Raw genomic sequence first — 17,704 nt, forward strand, 5'->3', positions numbered from 1 at the left:
GATACCCAACGCACTATCAGATCACTGTTATTTACTCCTAAAAGGAACATTTGGTATACTATCTTCCCGAGCCCCAAGATGGCGATTTAACTCGATGCTGCTTAATAACAAGGAATTCATTACACAACTCAAAGAAGCTCTTATAGTATTCCTACGGGAGAATGCAAACTCGGTGCAAGACCCCAGAATAATATGGATGTCGGTAAAGGGAATGATCAAAGATTTCACTGATAGCTTTTCCTTCAAAATGCGCAAGAATCAATGCACAAAACTGGCTGAGCTGGAAACGCTTTACTCAACGTTATTTAATTCTTTAAAATACAACAACTCAACTCGACTAGAAAATCAAGTTAACGTACTAAAAATAGAGATCAATGCCATATACAGACAACAATCGGAAATACAAATACGCAGCACAAGATAACAGCAGTACTCCCAAGGTTCTAAACCTAGTCACCTATTAGCCATGCGATTAAGAATTAATGCAAAATTTGCAGATATAACTACCATTAGAGCACAACAAGTACTTGAAACAGACCCTGTAAAAATAAACGATACATTCAAAGAATTCTACTCCGACTTATATAAATCAGAAACGACCTTCGATCAAAACAAAATGGACACATATCTTAATCAAATTATTCTCCCTAAACTTTCAGAGGATGACGCTAAACAGTTAGAAACACCGATCACACTAGAGGAACTCAAGAAGGCCATATCCGAAATGCAAAGTGGTAAGGCTCCTGGAAGAGACGGTATCCCACCAGAAATGTACCTTTCTTGTTGGGACATAATTGGACCCTTATTACTAAATATGATCTTATACTCAGTCAAGGAGGGGAACTTCCATAAGAATGACAATATTGCACTCATAACAGTCCTCCTTAAAAAAGACAAAGACCCCAACGAGTGCGGTAGTTATAGACCTTTAAGCCTCCTCGGAACCGATATCAAACTGTACTCTAAGGTATTAGCCATCAGATTACAAAAGCATATGACGTCTTTAGTTCATCTGGACCAAACTGGCTTCATAAGAGGCCGCCTGATCACTGATAACATAAGACGAATACTGCACGTACTAGATGCCGACAAGGACGACACCATACCTAAGGCGATGCTGTCCCTGGATGCTATGAAAGCCTTTGACAGGCTGGAATGGTCATATCTATGGGCAGTATTAGAAAGGATGGGGTTAGGAAAAGGATTCATTGATATGATTAAAGTATTATACAAAGACCCATCGGCCATGATTACAACAGGTACAATCATCTCCAAAATCGTTCCGGTATCACGCTCAGCCAGACAGGGTTGCCCTCTTAGTCCCGGACTATTCGATCTATCATTAGAGCCTTTAGCACAATATATAAGACAATCCCAATCCATAGAACCAATCGTAATCAAGGGCACACAACATAAAATTTGTTTATATGCGGACAACGTAATATTATTCATGCAAAACCCCAACACCACATTGCCTCATCTGCTCAAGTTGATTGAGAACTTTGGTGATTTATCGGGATTTAAGATAAATCATCTGCTCAAGTTGATTGAGAACTTTGGTGATTTATCGGGATTTAAGATAAATTGGCCGAAGTCGGCTTTCCTTCCACTTAACACCCCTGCAAAAAAAGATATAACCCTCCCAGGAGAGATACCTATGGTAAAACATTTTAGATGCTTGGGTGTGGAAATATTCCCCACCATAAGACAAACGGTGAAGCACAATTACACAAAAATCCAAAACAAAATCAAAGACGACCTTGATAGGTGGGCAAAACTTTACACTTTACACAAAAGATTACACTCCTCCACATACAAATTTACTTGGAATAACAAACCACCACGTATAAAAAGATCCACCGCACAGAGAAATAAAGCAGACGGTGGCATGGCATTTCCAGATTTTTTCCACTATTTTAAGGCGTACACATTAAGACCATTGACAACATGGTTTGATCCCCAAGCATTAGTATCCTGGAGAAAATTAGAAGAAAACATAGTAGCCCCACATAGACTGAAGGACATAGCATACACTAAACTACCAATCAAGCACTGTGAACGGAAATTTGGCCCCATAATTACCCATGCGATCCGGATATGGCGTGAAACACAAAAAAAATATCCTAACCCACATAAATGGCACAATCATACTCCCTTATTCAATAACAAGGCACTCTTAATTGAAAAACGACCTATAAGATTCCTATATTTTGGTCCGCCAAAGGGGGGCCTGACAGAAAAAGTTTGAGAAGCACTGCATTAGGGGATGTTTTTAACAAACAGGGTTTTTGTAGTTATGGAGAAATATGCAAAACATTTTATCTCACCAAGTCCACATGGCTTTTTTACATACAGTTACGGCTATGTTTGAAGTCTCACGGTGTTCCATTAGACATACCAATTGAACACCACAGATACCACAAATTCTTCTATGAAAGAGAGACATCGAGAGGTTTTGTTTCAGATTTTTATCATCAATTACTAACGTCCTCGTATGAAACCCTCCAACTAGACTCTGCCTGGAGGAGGGATATAACAGACCTGGAAAGTGACTTTGATTGGCAAGGAGCCTGGGCAAATGTCCGACTTACATCAAGGAACCCGGACCATCAACAAATCAATCTTAACTATATTCACAGGACATACTTGACTCCTATAAGACTGAACAGAATGGGTCTTAAACAAGACTCCAAATGCTCCCAATGTACAAATGGGGACGAAGGGACATTTATGCACATGTATTGGGACTGCCCACCAGTTAAGACATTCTGGAAAGATGTGACCCAACAATTATCAAAACTCGTATCTTGGAATATACCTGTACACTCCTCTGTATTACTATTGAATGATGTTTTTGAGTTTGCAGTAAATCCACAGCTAAAGAGATTGGTTTTATCGGGTATCACAGTAGCTAAAAAGCTGATCGCATCACGCTGGTTTCAACTGGAAAAAATGTGCCGGAAAGTTTGGTTTCTTACATATCTCGATGTGATTTATCAAGAAATATCTACAGCAAGAATTCTGGGTCTCAATGAATCCAAAATGTCAATGTGGTTAGAAGTGGTGGAGAGAATAAAAGCTAGCTTATAATGGTAGTGTCTGGTTAGGAGCGAGGGATAATGGAGGTACTATCCAAGGAGGGGTCCGGGAGGGGGGGGTTCGAGCTGGAGCATATGTGTGTAGGTTTTTAGATAACAGGTATTAGGGGTATGTCCTATATAAGACAATTAACTAAAATGTGATTTCATTGGATGTGCACTGACAACTAATGCTTGTATATCTTATCGTGTGTTGTCATGTTTGTATATGTGTTTGTTTAAAAAATTATAAAAAAAAATATATAAAAAAAAAATTGTGTAATATTGTGTAATAGTGTAATAGTGTGTAATAGTGTAATAGTGTGTAATAGTTTAATAGTGTGTAATAGTGTCTATTACACTATTACACACTATTACACTATTACACTATTACACACTATTACACACTATTACACACTATTACACTATTACACTAGCACACTATTACACTATTACACACTATTACACTATTATATTATTACACACTATTACACTATTACACACTTATACACTATTACACTATTACACTATTGCACACTATTACACTATTACACTATTACACTAGCACACTATTATACAATATCACACTATTACACACTATTACACTATTACACTATTACACACTAGCACACTAGCACACTATTACACACTATTACACACTATTACACCATTAGCACACTATTACACTATTACACACTAGCACACTATTACACTATTACACTATTACACACTATTACACTATTACACACTATTACACTATAACACTAGCACACTATTACACTATTACACACTATTACTGTTGTGAAGGGCCAGATTAAACTGAGAATCTACCTTTATTGTTTGATATACTTTGTATATTATTTATATATATACACGGAATATCCCTTTACCTGCGTTCAAACCAGAGTAATATTCGCTCTCCTATTGGACAGCGCCCCCAGGCACCAGCGCGCAAGCCCGCAAAGGCAAGTTCAAAGACAAGTGCAGGCATGTCGGAACATGCCCGGAGTCAGCGTAGTGATACCAGACAAGGACTGAGGTTGGGACTAGATATTCACTTAAGTATAAATACGGCGCAGGTGCGAACAGCAGCAGTTCGGTAAAACAGTGAAGTGAGCAACCTTGCGTCTAACAGAGCATTGAGAACCGCGTGCGAATAGAATGGTAAAAGTGTCAGAGTTTAATGAAGTAACGTTGAGTTCGACTTAATCTAATGTGAAGTAAATAGTCGTTCATTTATTGTATATCGTGCGGCCACAGTTCGTTCGTGTGTAGCATTACCCAGCGGTTCGTCGTGTCTTTAGCTAGTGTACTTAGCCAGGGTGTGTGGCCTAAATACGTCGCCCACACCCGAGGAGTCCTAGGCGGAGAACCGTTGGACATGTACACAGGAGAATCGGCGTCGGCGATTGCAGAACCATTACTGGTTGGATTATATTGATTTGGAACGTGGTACCCGGAGAAGAGCATCGTTGATTTCCACTATCGTTTGGGATTCAACCTCGTGAGGATTACAACTCGGGCCGGCCTCGTGGACGGAGGCTGGCTAGCTGTCATCAATGCTGTCGAGCATTTGGATTACAATTATTACTTTGCTGCTGATCGAGGGATTTACACGGACCGACTCCTGTACCTGGAGTCTCTTTATTCCTCATTGAATCAGACGGAGTACCCGAACATTCCTCTACCCTCCAGGCCTTACACCCCCGGAGGGAACCCATTGTCTCCGGCGGTACCAGTGTTGCCCTATATAGTTGCTACTATACGACAGGTGGTGTCAACTTAGACCTATCGTAGGATTCCTGCTATTCTTAGTGACTCATGCTATTGACTGACTTTACGTATATTCTTCGCCATACAAGCGCAACCCTAATTCTCATTCTGTAACCTAACGTTGCCTAATAATAATAAATTACCCTCAAATACTATTTCTTTGTCAATGCCGTGTTCTTGTGGGTGTTCACCATCTATATTTGATGTACTGTCTGGCCAGTAATTAAAGTACATAACTAGCAGTGGTGTAATCTATCACAATCTTTAATACAGTCAGGGTTTTGTAACCCCTCAGTTACAATTGGTCCTTCGAGCCGGAGGGTATCAGTGTAATATTTAATATAATATTAATTTTGACATGGCCAGCGGTGAACACTCCCCAAGCGGCTCCCCTAAGCTAGAACGCCCGCAGCGCAAACGTCAGCTACCTCCATATCTGGAGGAATTCGCTTTCGTTCTACCCCCTAGCTTATCTAAACAGACGTTAAATACGGATAAATCGGATAGTCTAAGCATGTCCAATCCTATCGACTTGGCGACCCTGCCAGTAGAGACCCCAGTGGGTTCAAACGAAACTGACTCAGCTCACGGGGGGGACCAGGTGGGACATGACGTGACTATACCTCCAGACAGCGTCACCGGGATAGACCCCGGAGCGCTCCAGGATAAAGAACGCGCTCCAGGGATAGAACCCGACACACAACCAAGAGAAGAGAACCGCGCCCAGGAGATAGACCTCGGAGCGCGCCAGGAGAACAGATCTCCAACAAGCCCTGTCAGCACCCGATCACCTCCGTCAGTGTCATCCCCCAGCGAGGCGGACCAAAGACTGGCGCAAGCCTTGATCGCCACACTGACAGCCTCAACCGAAAGAGACCGACTCCAGGGTGAGCGCGACCGGCTTCAAGCAAAGACGCTTAGTGAGCGCGAACACTCTGCCACGGAAAGAGAGCGCCTCCACGTGCAACTCCAAGCGCAAGCCCTTAGTGAGCGCGAACACTCTGCCGTGGAACGAGAGCGCCTCCGGGCGCAACAATTAAGTGAGCGCGAACACTCTGCCGTGGAACGAGAGCGCCTCCAGGCTCAACAGATGAGCGAGCGCGAACAACGAGAGCGCCTCCAGGCGCAACAATTAAGCGAGCGCGAACACTCTGCAGCGGAACGAGAGCGCCTTCACGCGCAACTCCAAGCGCAAGCCCTTAGTGAGCGTGAACACTCTGCAACTGAACGAGAGCGCCTCCAGGCGCAACAAAGGAGTGAGGACGACCGCATAAGACTGGAGGAGAGGCGCCTTCAGACGGAAGAGAACATCGAACGAGACTGCGCCAATGCACAGCGCGACGCCGCCAATGCCCAGCGCGAAGCAGAGCGCGACCGGCTGCAGGCGCAGATGATAGAACAATTGATCGCCAGGGCGACACCCCCTCTCTCCGCACGGAGCTCCCGGAGATCATCACGACAAGGGTCTAGGGCACCTTCCCCTACCCGACAAAGCGACCCGGGACCCGGCCAACAGGAGGAACCTGTCTACGTCTCCGAGCCCCCTCCCCGACCGGTCCATACGAGACCCAGCCAACGGGAAGAACCGGCCTACGTCGCCGAGAGACTAACTAGAAGACTCCAGGACCTAGAAGAGGAAGAGGAGGAATATCAAGCCCACCAGCACGAACGTACTCTGGACCAGGAGGCCCAGTACAGCCCCGACTTCAGCCCTGAGTCACTGCACTACAAACCCCCGACCCAACTCACGGGTGAGTTTGACGTACAGTCAGCACCGAGGAACAGCACCTGGGGACCCGGCCTCTGGTACCCACCAAGTACTAACCCACGACCACACGTACGGGGAGACTCGCCCAGGAGGCCTCTTCCCCTACGCTCACCAATGTACCAGCCATCCATGGCATCGTACCTTGGCACACCGAAGTTCCCAGACTTTACGCGCGAGGACAGAGCACAGTACACGGAATTACGCATGTGTTTGGAGACTATGATGTCCGATGTCCCCGACGAGTCGTACAAATATGCCATCCTCCTCAAGCATCTCAAGGTGCCCAGAGCGCATAACATAGCGCTGGCATATTCCAACTCAAGCACCCCATACTCCGCGGCTCTGGTGGCCCTCGACCAGCGTTATGGACGCATATGGGATTACGTGATCCAAGAAATACGGGATATCGACCGTCTCCCCCCAGCCAAAGACAATAGAGCACTGGATGACCTCTCTATCAAGGTACAATCCCTCGTGGGGATGCTGGGGTCCCAAAAGGAGAAGGGGAGATATGAACTGTATGCAAATTCTAATGTGGAGCGAATACTGGAGAAGCTCCCTCCAGCCCGCCAAGAGCGTTTTCGGCGGCAGAGAGACCACCGTGATCCCAACGGCCCAGAGCCATCCCTCCTAGACCTGGCCGCTTTCCTCGCAAGGGAAGTTAGCAGCCTACGACTGGACACATTCGTGTGGAGTGGATCTAGCCCAAGAGATGGACCTCGGAGGTCCAACGATAACCGCCGGTCAGTGACCGTTATGCACCAGGCCGAGTCAGTGCCGCAGCACAAGAACCACCGCACCCCCCAGACCAAGGGGAAGTGGAAGATTGTATGCCAGTACTGTGAAAATGAACATTGGCTGTCTCAATGTGACACCTTCAAGAAGCTGACCGCTGACGAGGTGAGTCAGTGGATCAAAGCCAACCGCCACTGCTTCCGCTGCGCGCGCAGCCATATGGCAGCTGAGTGCCGCCTAAAGAAAAGATGCAGCAAGTGCGACGGCGCCCACTTGGAGGTCCTACACGACAGCAACAAGAAGAAACCCGTACCCCCAAGCAGCTCGAGAGTGAACGTCATGTACATAGACCCTGCGAAGAGCGGGAGCTCCCGAGTGCTCTTGAAGGTGGTCAGAGTGATCTTAAGCTACGAGGACAAGGTCATGGACACTTACGCCGTCCTAGACGATGGGTCAGAAAAGACTCCTCCTCGCATCCGCCGCAGCCCGGCTGGGTCTGCGGGGGAGCGAAGAAACAATGACAATCCGTACCATTAGAAGAGACCTGAAGACCATAAAGGGTGAAAATGTCTCCTTCATGATAGCAGCGGTCGGGCAGCCCGAGAAGCAGTATAGCATCACTAACGCCTTCACCAGCCACGACATAGGCCTGTCACAGTACACCTACCCCATCCCAAAGCTGATGGAGAAATACGTGCACCTACGTCAACTACCTATACCGCTCATCGACGACGCCACCCCGACCCTGCTCATAGATAAAGGGATAGTTCCAATAGAGCAGAGCGCTCGCTATACTCATATAACTAGGGTTATATAATAACCTTACGTTTCAGATACATGTAGTGGAGTAAAAAGTACAATATTTATTTTAAAATGTAGTGGAGTAAAAGTATAAAGTTCCCTAAAATGAAAATACTCACATAAAGTAGCTACAAGTAGCTAGACATTTTACTTAAGTACAGTACTTGAGTAAAAATACTCCACCACTGCTTACTGCCACACACACATGAGAAGCACTGCTGTTCTATGCATTATTATATACTATGTCATTCACCTACCCATCTACGAATTCTGATCATCATATATAATGAATGAAATACATATTTCTCCCGGAAGTTAGTTTATAATAGAACACTATATGGTGAGCTCTGATTGGAAGGTTTCCAATCTCCAAAATGTAGATAATTTAGTATAAGAATAGATAGTTTGTGTATAATTGTATGATTGGAGGATTAGATTCGATTACATTAGATTAAAATAAAAAGTCATTATACAGCATAAGTACAGTACAATGAAAATAAGTTTGGCATCCAACCAGAGTGCAAATGTAACAGTAAAGTAATATACAATGTACAGGTTATTAAACTGGATATAATATATATATGCAATATACTTAACCCCTAATTGCTCCCAAAGTGCAGGTTGGCTCCTTGCATGGTTGTCTCCACCATCGATGTGTGCATGAATGGGTGAATGTGAGGAACAAAAATCGTAAAGCGCTTTGGATATAGGTGATTCAACTGGATATCAAATATGTAAATTAGGACTACTGAGTAATAGTGGTAATCAAATGTATGTAGAAAGATAAAGACACTGGTCCTCATTCTCGAACGTGTTCGTAAGTACCTTTGTAACTGTCTTGGTAAAAAGTTTGTACTAACAAATGTACAAATATCGCCCTCTGGATTCCTGAACGTGTGAAGCGGTCTTCGTAGGTGGCCAAAATCAATGCAGCTGGTTTCCTATGAATGAAAAACGTCACTCATTCTTAAACTGGAAGCGCTTTCTCGTACACCTGAATTTGCATACAGACACGCCCCGTGGGTCGTGTGCAAAACAGAGAGAGGCTCAACATTGCATCTGCTCCGTGCTGACCCCTGTATTCAACAGGTAGAGCGGAAGCGATTTGCGACTGATCGAAATGAGATTAGATTCAAATGTATTGTCATCATAGCACAAGTACAATACACCATCCAACCAGAGTGCAAATGTAACAGTAGAGTGCAATAGTAACATACAATGCACAGGTGATGAAACTGCTAAAAGGCTTCATTTGGGATAAATAGTTGGTGATTGCGTTACAAGTTGATTCTACAGACATCCTCGGAATTAAATAATTATAATAAAGATAAATACGACAATATTTGTATAATTAACAATTACACTTTGCATTTATAGTCATGACTCAATGAGGCATCGTGAGCATTACACACAAACACTGCAAACGAAATAAATAAGAAGTAACCCAAATGCCATAGATATACATTTACATTTTGTCACTGTATTAATATGCCATATACTGTCTTGTTCTCTATGATATTATTTATTGTCGGTTTGATTTATTTCTATTGATTAGAAATAAATAAATGTGTGGAGAAACGGCTTGGTGAGGCGGGCTCAGCGCACGCACACACACCGCACACTTGGCTCTCAAGGCACCTCCTGCCCCATATGTGGTCATGAACCAGGGGGCCAGTGCTATCCGTGATATCCTAATAAAACAAGTCATTAGGATAATATAAGCCTACTTTACTGGAACAATTCATTACACACGTATACAGTATGTGTGTGTGTCTGTGTGTGTGTGTGTGTATGTGCGCATGCTGAGCCTGCCTCACCAAGCCACTTCTCCACGCATTTCTTTCTTTCTAAGCAATAGAATTCAATCAAACCAACAATAAATAATATCATAGAGAAGAAGACGGTATATGGCATATTAATACAGTATATTCCACTATACAATAGCTATATCTGCTATATGATACAAATATTGTTATTTATTTATTATCATTATAATTATTTAATTCCGTGGATGTCTGTAGAATCTAAGTGACAGCAATCCCCAAGGACTACTCCCAAAGAAAGCTGTTAAAAACACGGGCGCACACCGGTCTGTCCGACTTACGACTGCCTTTTCAAGTTGTAAATCCTACAATGAATTTACAATACGAAGCCATTCAAAAATGCAGAAGAAGTTCGTAAATCGAGTTACGAAGGAATTCCTTGGTAACTTCCATGTATGTCTGTTCGAGAATGAGGACCACTATTAGGTCTTCATACTACTACTACTACTACTACTCAGGGGTGTAGCTCCAGATTCTGGGCCCCATGAAAGAATGTATTTGTCGGCCCCCAGTGAATGCGAGCGCGCGCAAGGTAAAAACGCATAATATGGTTTTTACCTATACATTCGGATCAGCAGTTCAGCACCTGCACTGTTGGTGGGTGAGCCTAGTAAAGGATGTCGCATTGCGTTCATCTTCAATGAATGGACCAATGCAATAGTCTACCAAAGCCCCCCCTCTCTCTCTATATATCACACACACACACACACACACACACACACACACACACACACACACACACACACACACACACACACACACACACACACACACACACACTTCAGAAACAAACATAGTATCAATGAGAGCATCAATAATACACCTGAGTGATGTCTAGTAAAAAAAAAAAAAAAAAAAAAATTTTTTGGGCCCCCCCCCCCCCAGTGCTGGGCCCTTGGAATCATCCTAAGCTACCCCCCCCCAGCTACGCCCCTGCTACTACTACTACTACTACTACTACTACTACTACTACTACTACTACTACTACTACTACTACTACTACTACTTTTACTACTACTACTACTACAGTAGACTACTAAACTAGAGTACTACTACTACTACTACACTACACACTGTGCATTCAATTCACCATGGGAGCATATTAGACAGTGTGCGGATATCTTTCTTTTATGTTCTGAACATTCTGACACTAGACTGAAATGTCTCTGACCTGTAGGTCCGGCATAAAGCAGGTTTGTGTGAGGCTTGTCCTGCTCCCTGTCGGCGATGCACCTTATTTGCACCTTGCACCTTTTTTGTGTTTGCAGGTACGTGTTGGATGGCTTCCCTGTGACTCGCAGACAGGCAGAGCTGATGGAGGCTCGTAGCATCTTCCCTATAAGAGTCCTGGAGCTGCAACTGGACACCAGAGAGGTGCTGCGGAGAAGCCTGAGAGACAAGAGGACACCCAACAAGTCAGGACACACACACATATATACACACACACACACACACACACACACACACACACACACACACACACACACACACACACACACACACACACACACACACACATATATATACACACACACACACAAATATATATATATATATATACACACATATACACACACACACACATATATACACACACACATACATACACACACACATATACACACACACACACACATATATATATATATATATATATATCCAGGGTGTCCTCCCCCAGAGACAGTCGCATTTCTCTCTTCTCCCCAGGCTCCTCAAGGTCGTTCCTACCACCGCCTCTACTGCTCCATGGAGCCCGACGCTGCTATGCTCTGCTTCGTGCCGGTTGCCGGACTATACTCAAATCAACTCTAAATGGATCTAATCAGTGGATTGCATATTTTCTTCAAGAAGCAGAATAAGGCTAACCCTCTCTGCCTATTGGGACATCATAATCGGGCTACCAACTTGAAGACGTGGTCATTTTTGGATTATCGAAGCTTTTGGACTGCAATAAGAAGATTTTAGATCTGTTTACCGCGCACAGGACCTACCAAAATGAACTGATTAAGAAACTTGGACACTTGGACTAATAATGCATTCAGTCATTTGGACGGAGTTGTTAAAACTCACTCCACTCAAATCAATAGAGTTATATTTCACTCTATTCAAATCAAATTTAAAGTGACGTGGCTGGGATAAATCAGTCAGCCAAAACAAATTCCTGGACCAAGGTCGAAACAGGGAGCTGCTGGAGTCGAAGGCCCTCTGGGAGATAAGAGTGGCAAGCGGCTTCCCCACCGCCAGCCCCCTCCCCCCCCACCCCCCCTCCTACGTGTATGGCCCAGCGCCTCACGCTGGTGATGGCAGCTAACTCGTATGCGTGCTGGAGGGGGAGCCAAGGCTGTCTCGTCAACCCCCAGCCCCCCCCAGTCTGTCTCAAAGAGTCCTGCATGTATAACAAATGCGCATGTTGGTGAATTTATGACTGTGTGCCATGTGAACCGCTCCCTTCCTGTTCCAGGTCTCACCTGCAGCCTGACGGTCCAGAGAGCCTCCACCTCCGGACCTCCCACTACCACCGTGAGGTGGAGGCCGTGAGGAGACACTTCCAGCAGCAGCACGACAACTGGGTCCTGCTGGACGCACTCAGGAGCAAGTGGTGGGTCTGGGAACACAGTCTGGAGGAGGTTCTGCTCAGCGTAAAGAACATCAACCACTACCTGGAGAACACCCACAGAGGTGAGCTCTAGAGAACACTAGGACCTAGAGAACATCCACCACTACCTTGAGAACACCCGCAGAGAACACTACAACCTAGAGAACACCCACCACTACCTGGAGAACACCCGCAGAGAACACTACAACCTAGAGAACATCCACCACTACATGGAGAACACCCGCAGAGAACACTAGAACCTAGAGAACATCCACCACTACCTTGAGAACACCTGCAGAGGTGAGCTGTAGAGAACACTACAACCTAGGGAACACTAAGCTCTTGGATGACGGAGCATAGATAACACTAGAACATAGGGAACACTAAGCTGTAGGATGACAGAACCTAGAGAACAATAAGCTCTAGGATGACAGAACCTAGAGAACACTACGTTGTAGGATGACATAACCTAGAGAACACTAAGCTGTAGGATGACAGAACCTAGATAACACTAAGCTGTAGGATGACAGAACCTAGAGAACACTGCTCTAGGATGACAGAACTTATACCAGACCTGAGGCCACGCTACCAGACCACGCTACGAGGCCACGCTACGAGGCCACGCTACCAGACCACGCTACCAGACCACGCTACCAGGCCACGCTACCAGACTACGCTACCAGGCCACGCTAGCAGGCCACGCTACCAGACCACGCTACCAGACCACACTACCAGGCCACGCTACCAGGCCACGCTACCAGACCACGCTACCAGGCCACGCTACCAGGCCACGCTACCAGGCCACGCTACCAGACCACGCTACCAGACCACGCTACCAGGCACCGCTACCAGGCCACGTTACCAGACCACGCTACCAGACCATGCTACCAGGCACCGCTACCAGGCCACGTTACCAGACCATGACACCAATCCTTTCCTGTGTTATCTTTGCAGGCAAAGCTGCGTGCATCAACAGGCTGTGCGTTACTCCCACGGAGCTGCGCTGTCGGTTGGGGGAGTTTGACCAGTACTGCCCCGTCTGCCTGGCTCTGCACCACCACCTAGTGGACTGCTCCCACACTACATCCCTAGAGCTGGTAGCTTGGTACAGAGATCACTACTACAAGATGTGTTGTAGAGAACACTTGGAGGTCAGCGCCCTAGCCTCTGGACTACACTGTGTGTGTGTGTGTGTGTGTGTGTGTGTGTGTGTGTGTGTGTGTGTGTGTGTGTGTGTGTGTGTGTGTGTGTGTGTGTGTGTGTGTGTGTGTGTGTGTGTGCAGATAATGTACTCTGTACATGTAATATGAAAGTTAATATTTCACCATTTTATTTTGGTAGCATCTGTGTGTGGGTGAGTGTGTGTGCGTGGGTGTGTGAATCCGTGCAAACTATGGTTTATGTGCTTTGGAGCAGAAGGTTAAAGAGGCACAAGGATGAGTGTGTGGGAATATGTTTCACATCTGGCAACAAGAAGTATTTTTGGGGAATTAATTTCCAGAATTCTCTATTGACTTTCATGTAGTCCTTTGTGTAGTGAGTATTTTTCTAATCCACCTATTTAACCAGGGTAATCACATTGGTATTTCCACCTCTTTTTCAAGTGTAGAACAACATTAGATCAAACACAAATAAAAACAATTTAGTAAGAGCACACAAATTAAAAACATAGACAATATTAAAAACACGAGCACTCCATGGCAAGAAGGCATCCATTTTTCTTTAAAATTCCAAAGAGCGACTCTAGCTTCTCTATTCCAGGAGAATGGAGCAGCATAGCTGAACGCATGTTTCCAAAATTCAGTTCAGAGAACATGATATGAGATATAATTTTGTGATCTCAGATTGTAATGTCCGCCTCTTGGTTGAATGAGTAAAGTGCTTATGTAAGTTGGTAGCTGCCCCAGGATGGCTTTGTACTCAAACAAATAGTGTTTGTTATAGGGCTGACCCCCGATTAGTCGAATAGTCGACTAATTGATTGAAAGGAGCCGTAGTCGACTGCCAACCTCTTAGTTGAATGCAAACATATATATATAATTTATAAGGTCTGACATTGACCAAATTTGATATGCATGATCTTGGTGGGCTCTAGGTCAACTCCTGAAAAGGGGGTCAATGTCAGACCTTGCAATCAAAAGTTAGGGGGCGCACTGAAATTATGGCAAGGGTTATTAGCCCCCTAACTTTTGATTGCAAAGTCTGACATTGACCCCCTTTTCAGGAGTTGACCTAGAGCCCACCAAGGTCATGCATATCAAGTTTGGTCAATGTCAGACCTTGCAATACACTGTAAGGCACTGTAAGGCTACGGATCTGCCTCACTTCCAGTGATGAAGCTAAGCTATGCTAACGGAGCGTCTATTCCCAAAGCTAAATGCACGCACAGAGACAAAAAAGGTATGTATCTTCTTGGCTAACTCCAGGGAAGATGTTAAATAAGCTAATTTCCCAAAATGTTGGAGTTCCCCTTTAATCCCCATCTCTGCCGCTAGAAAGCCAGTTTAAAATGGTAATTTCCGCTGTGTTTCACGAAGTTTGCAGGGCTGTGTGTGTTCTGTAGCTGTGGAGAAAATGGTGTGGCTCATTGGACAGACACTACATGTAGTCCAACATGGAAAAAATAGTTTGTTTCTTTCTACACACTGTAGTTTGTAGTTTATTAAATGCTAAACATCGTGCATTTCCAAGATGATCCGGTCTTTTTCCATAGATCGCGAGATAAAACGCTGTTAGGGTAGCGATAACTGGAGCCCAAGAGCAGAACACAGGGAGAGGAGAATGAGGCGGTTTAGGTTGTTTAATACCAAGGTACCATGCAGACAGGGTTTTTAGAATGAAATAGGAATGTGCGACAGGTGCGAGCAGGAGCACTCCTCGTGATCCACGGGAACGTTCAGGTGGGTGGTGTCTCGGGAGACAGCGTAGACCGAACGGCAGGCGTTTTAACTCAAAACTGTGATCATTAGAAAAACACGTTTCAGGTTCGGTAAAATAGACATCGAATATACCTTACCTTACCCAGAAGGTATTCCAAAAAGAATAATTCCAAGTGATCGCATCGCCATCGCAATTACCAGTGTATATGTCTATACACGTTTCAATGGTAAATACGCTCAGGCAACGGAATTTCGAGGCGATCAATGTGAATCTCTGTTCAAGCAGGAGGACGAGCCCTTACCAAAAAAAAAAAAAGGAAGACGTGTATTCACGCCAATGTAATTCCAGTTCAGACACAGACGATACTGCCACCTGGTGATATTCGATCGGCATTGCAATTCCAATGTATACAAACTAGGGCTGACCCCTATTAGTCGAATAGTCGACTAATCGATCGAAAGGAGCCGTAGTCGACTGCCAACCTCTTAGTCTAATACAAAAAAATATATATATATTATAATACATTTTTATTTATATTTTTTTATCATTCTTTCCAAAAGAAAAGAGGCCTAGAAGCGTGGCTAACGCTAATGGCACGCCTACCAGAGGCTAACTGCCTAAGAAAACAGGCACAGAGGCACTGAAAGAGGATTTCACCCATCTAATGAACACACTAGACTAGACAAATATCATGATGTATCCATCAGTGGACCAATTGCATGCTTTTGCAGAGGACAAGAAGCCTTCCGTCGCCTCCTTCAGACATTAAGCACCCCCCACAGCCCAAATGGAATGATAAAAAATAAAATGTAAACAAAATTTAAAAGAAAAAAAATCTACTATTAGTCGACTATCGGCTAATTTCGGCCAATCATAGTCGTCTATCCAAATCCTTAGTCGGGGACAGCCCTAATACAAACAAGCCAGGGATAGCTAGAATGATCCGGATGATGATTTAGAACAGGGATCAGAGGAAAAAGATCAAAGGATCTTTAAATTAGTTTACTCGTTATTGGCGCTCAACGCTTGTCGGCCAATAACGAGTGTACTCGTTATTGGCGCTGAATGTGTTAACACATTGGTTGCCAACAACGAGATTTCTCATTATTTGCCGCCATGCGTTGGTTGCCAATAACGAGATTTCTCGTTCGTTATTTCTTTTATTAGCGATATCCATTCATTTTTCATCCATCCAGCCTGACGTTATCATTGGAAATGGATCTGAGCTCGAAAAGGGCAAATACCGCCCCCTATCGTCTCCCGGATGGTAATGCACATCATTGGATTGGATTGAGTGAAAAAGTGCATCAGAGAAAAACTCCGGTCCAGGGTTTCCCCATCTCTGGCAAGCAGTGTCTGTTACCAGATTCACTGGGGAGGCTCGGAGCAGCTTTCGATTATGCGTTTCGGACTATAACGTTGGATCAATAAACGCGATCAATATTTGGAATGGCGATCAGGAATTGGATTCATCTTTTTGCAGAACATCTGATCTGAGTTGTTTTTCCACAGCGTTCACAACGTGTGTGTGGCGTTAGGCGCTGAGCGCAGCACGAATAAATTATTTTCAGCCCGCTTTTGTACCGTCCATAAGAACACAAATACTCTCGATAATCGAGCGTTTATTTGAAAACTATTCATAAATCAGCCGGAAAATGACAACATGTTTTGTGTATTCCAGTAAATGGCTATTATCGCGGAATCTTTTTTTCTTTCTAGAAATCTCCAAAACCATACTCTTATTCAAAACGGTATAAAACGGAAATGTACTGATGAGAAAACAATCCGTTTAGTACATGTTGACTGCAAGCAAGTCATTGATAAGCAACGGGTGTATTAAGATATAGTTTAATCGCTCGCAAATGTGCTCGTCCTCCCATTGATTAACGTGCTGGCATCCAAGCGATAAATCGTCATATCCGGCTAGCACACAATGTGTTAATGGTCTGGCACCGTCCTACCTCTGGGACTGCCTACATAGATATGTTCCAAACCACCCCCTCAGGTCCTCTAGTGGTCCTCTTTCAATTCTGTGCCGTCCGTTCCACCTCCCCCGTGAGTTTACCGCGGTCATCATGACCGCTGTATATATCCCTCCACAAGCGAACACCGGCAGGGCGCTAGCGGAGCTACACGTTCATCTCAACAAACATCAGATCAAACATCCAGACGCTGCAATGATCGTAGCTGGTGATTTCAATCAGGCCAATTTGAAAAAAGTGATGCCGTCCTTTTTCCAACACATCGCCTG

The 17,704-nt window shown here is 44.6% G+C and overlaps 1 protein-coding gene across 1 annotated transcript in view; it reads left to right on the forward strand.

Moving 5' to 3' along the window:
* The window catches only part of ak9 (adenylate kinase 9), a gene marked incomplete at both ends in the record, with an annotated part of 130,420 nt that overhangs the window by 91,143 nt on the left and 21,573 nt on the right, over nt 1-17,704 (forward strand). Inside the window, 3 exons of the mRNA XM_084338143.1 lie at nt 11,246-11,392; nt 12,439-12,656; nt 13,528-13,724. Coding sequence (XP_084194269.1) covers nt 11,246-11,392; nt 12,439-12,656; nt 13,528-13,724 — 562 coding nt within the window. The remainder of the gene's footprint in view (nt 1-11,245; nt 11,393-12,438; nt 12,657-13,527; nt 13,725-17,704) is intronic.

This window comes from Notolepis coatsorum, assembly GCF_963971535.1.
Source record: "Notolepis coatsorum genome assembly, chromosome: 2".
Classification (NCBI taxonomy): domain Eukaryota; kingdom Metazoa; phylum Chordata; class Actinopteri; order Aulopiformes; family Paralepididae; genus Notolepis; species Notolepis coatsorum.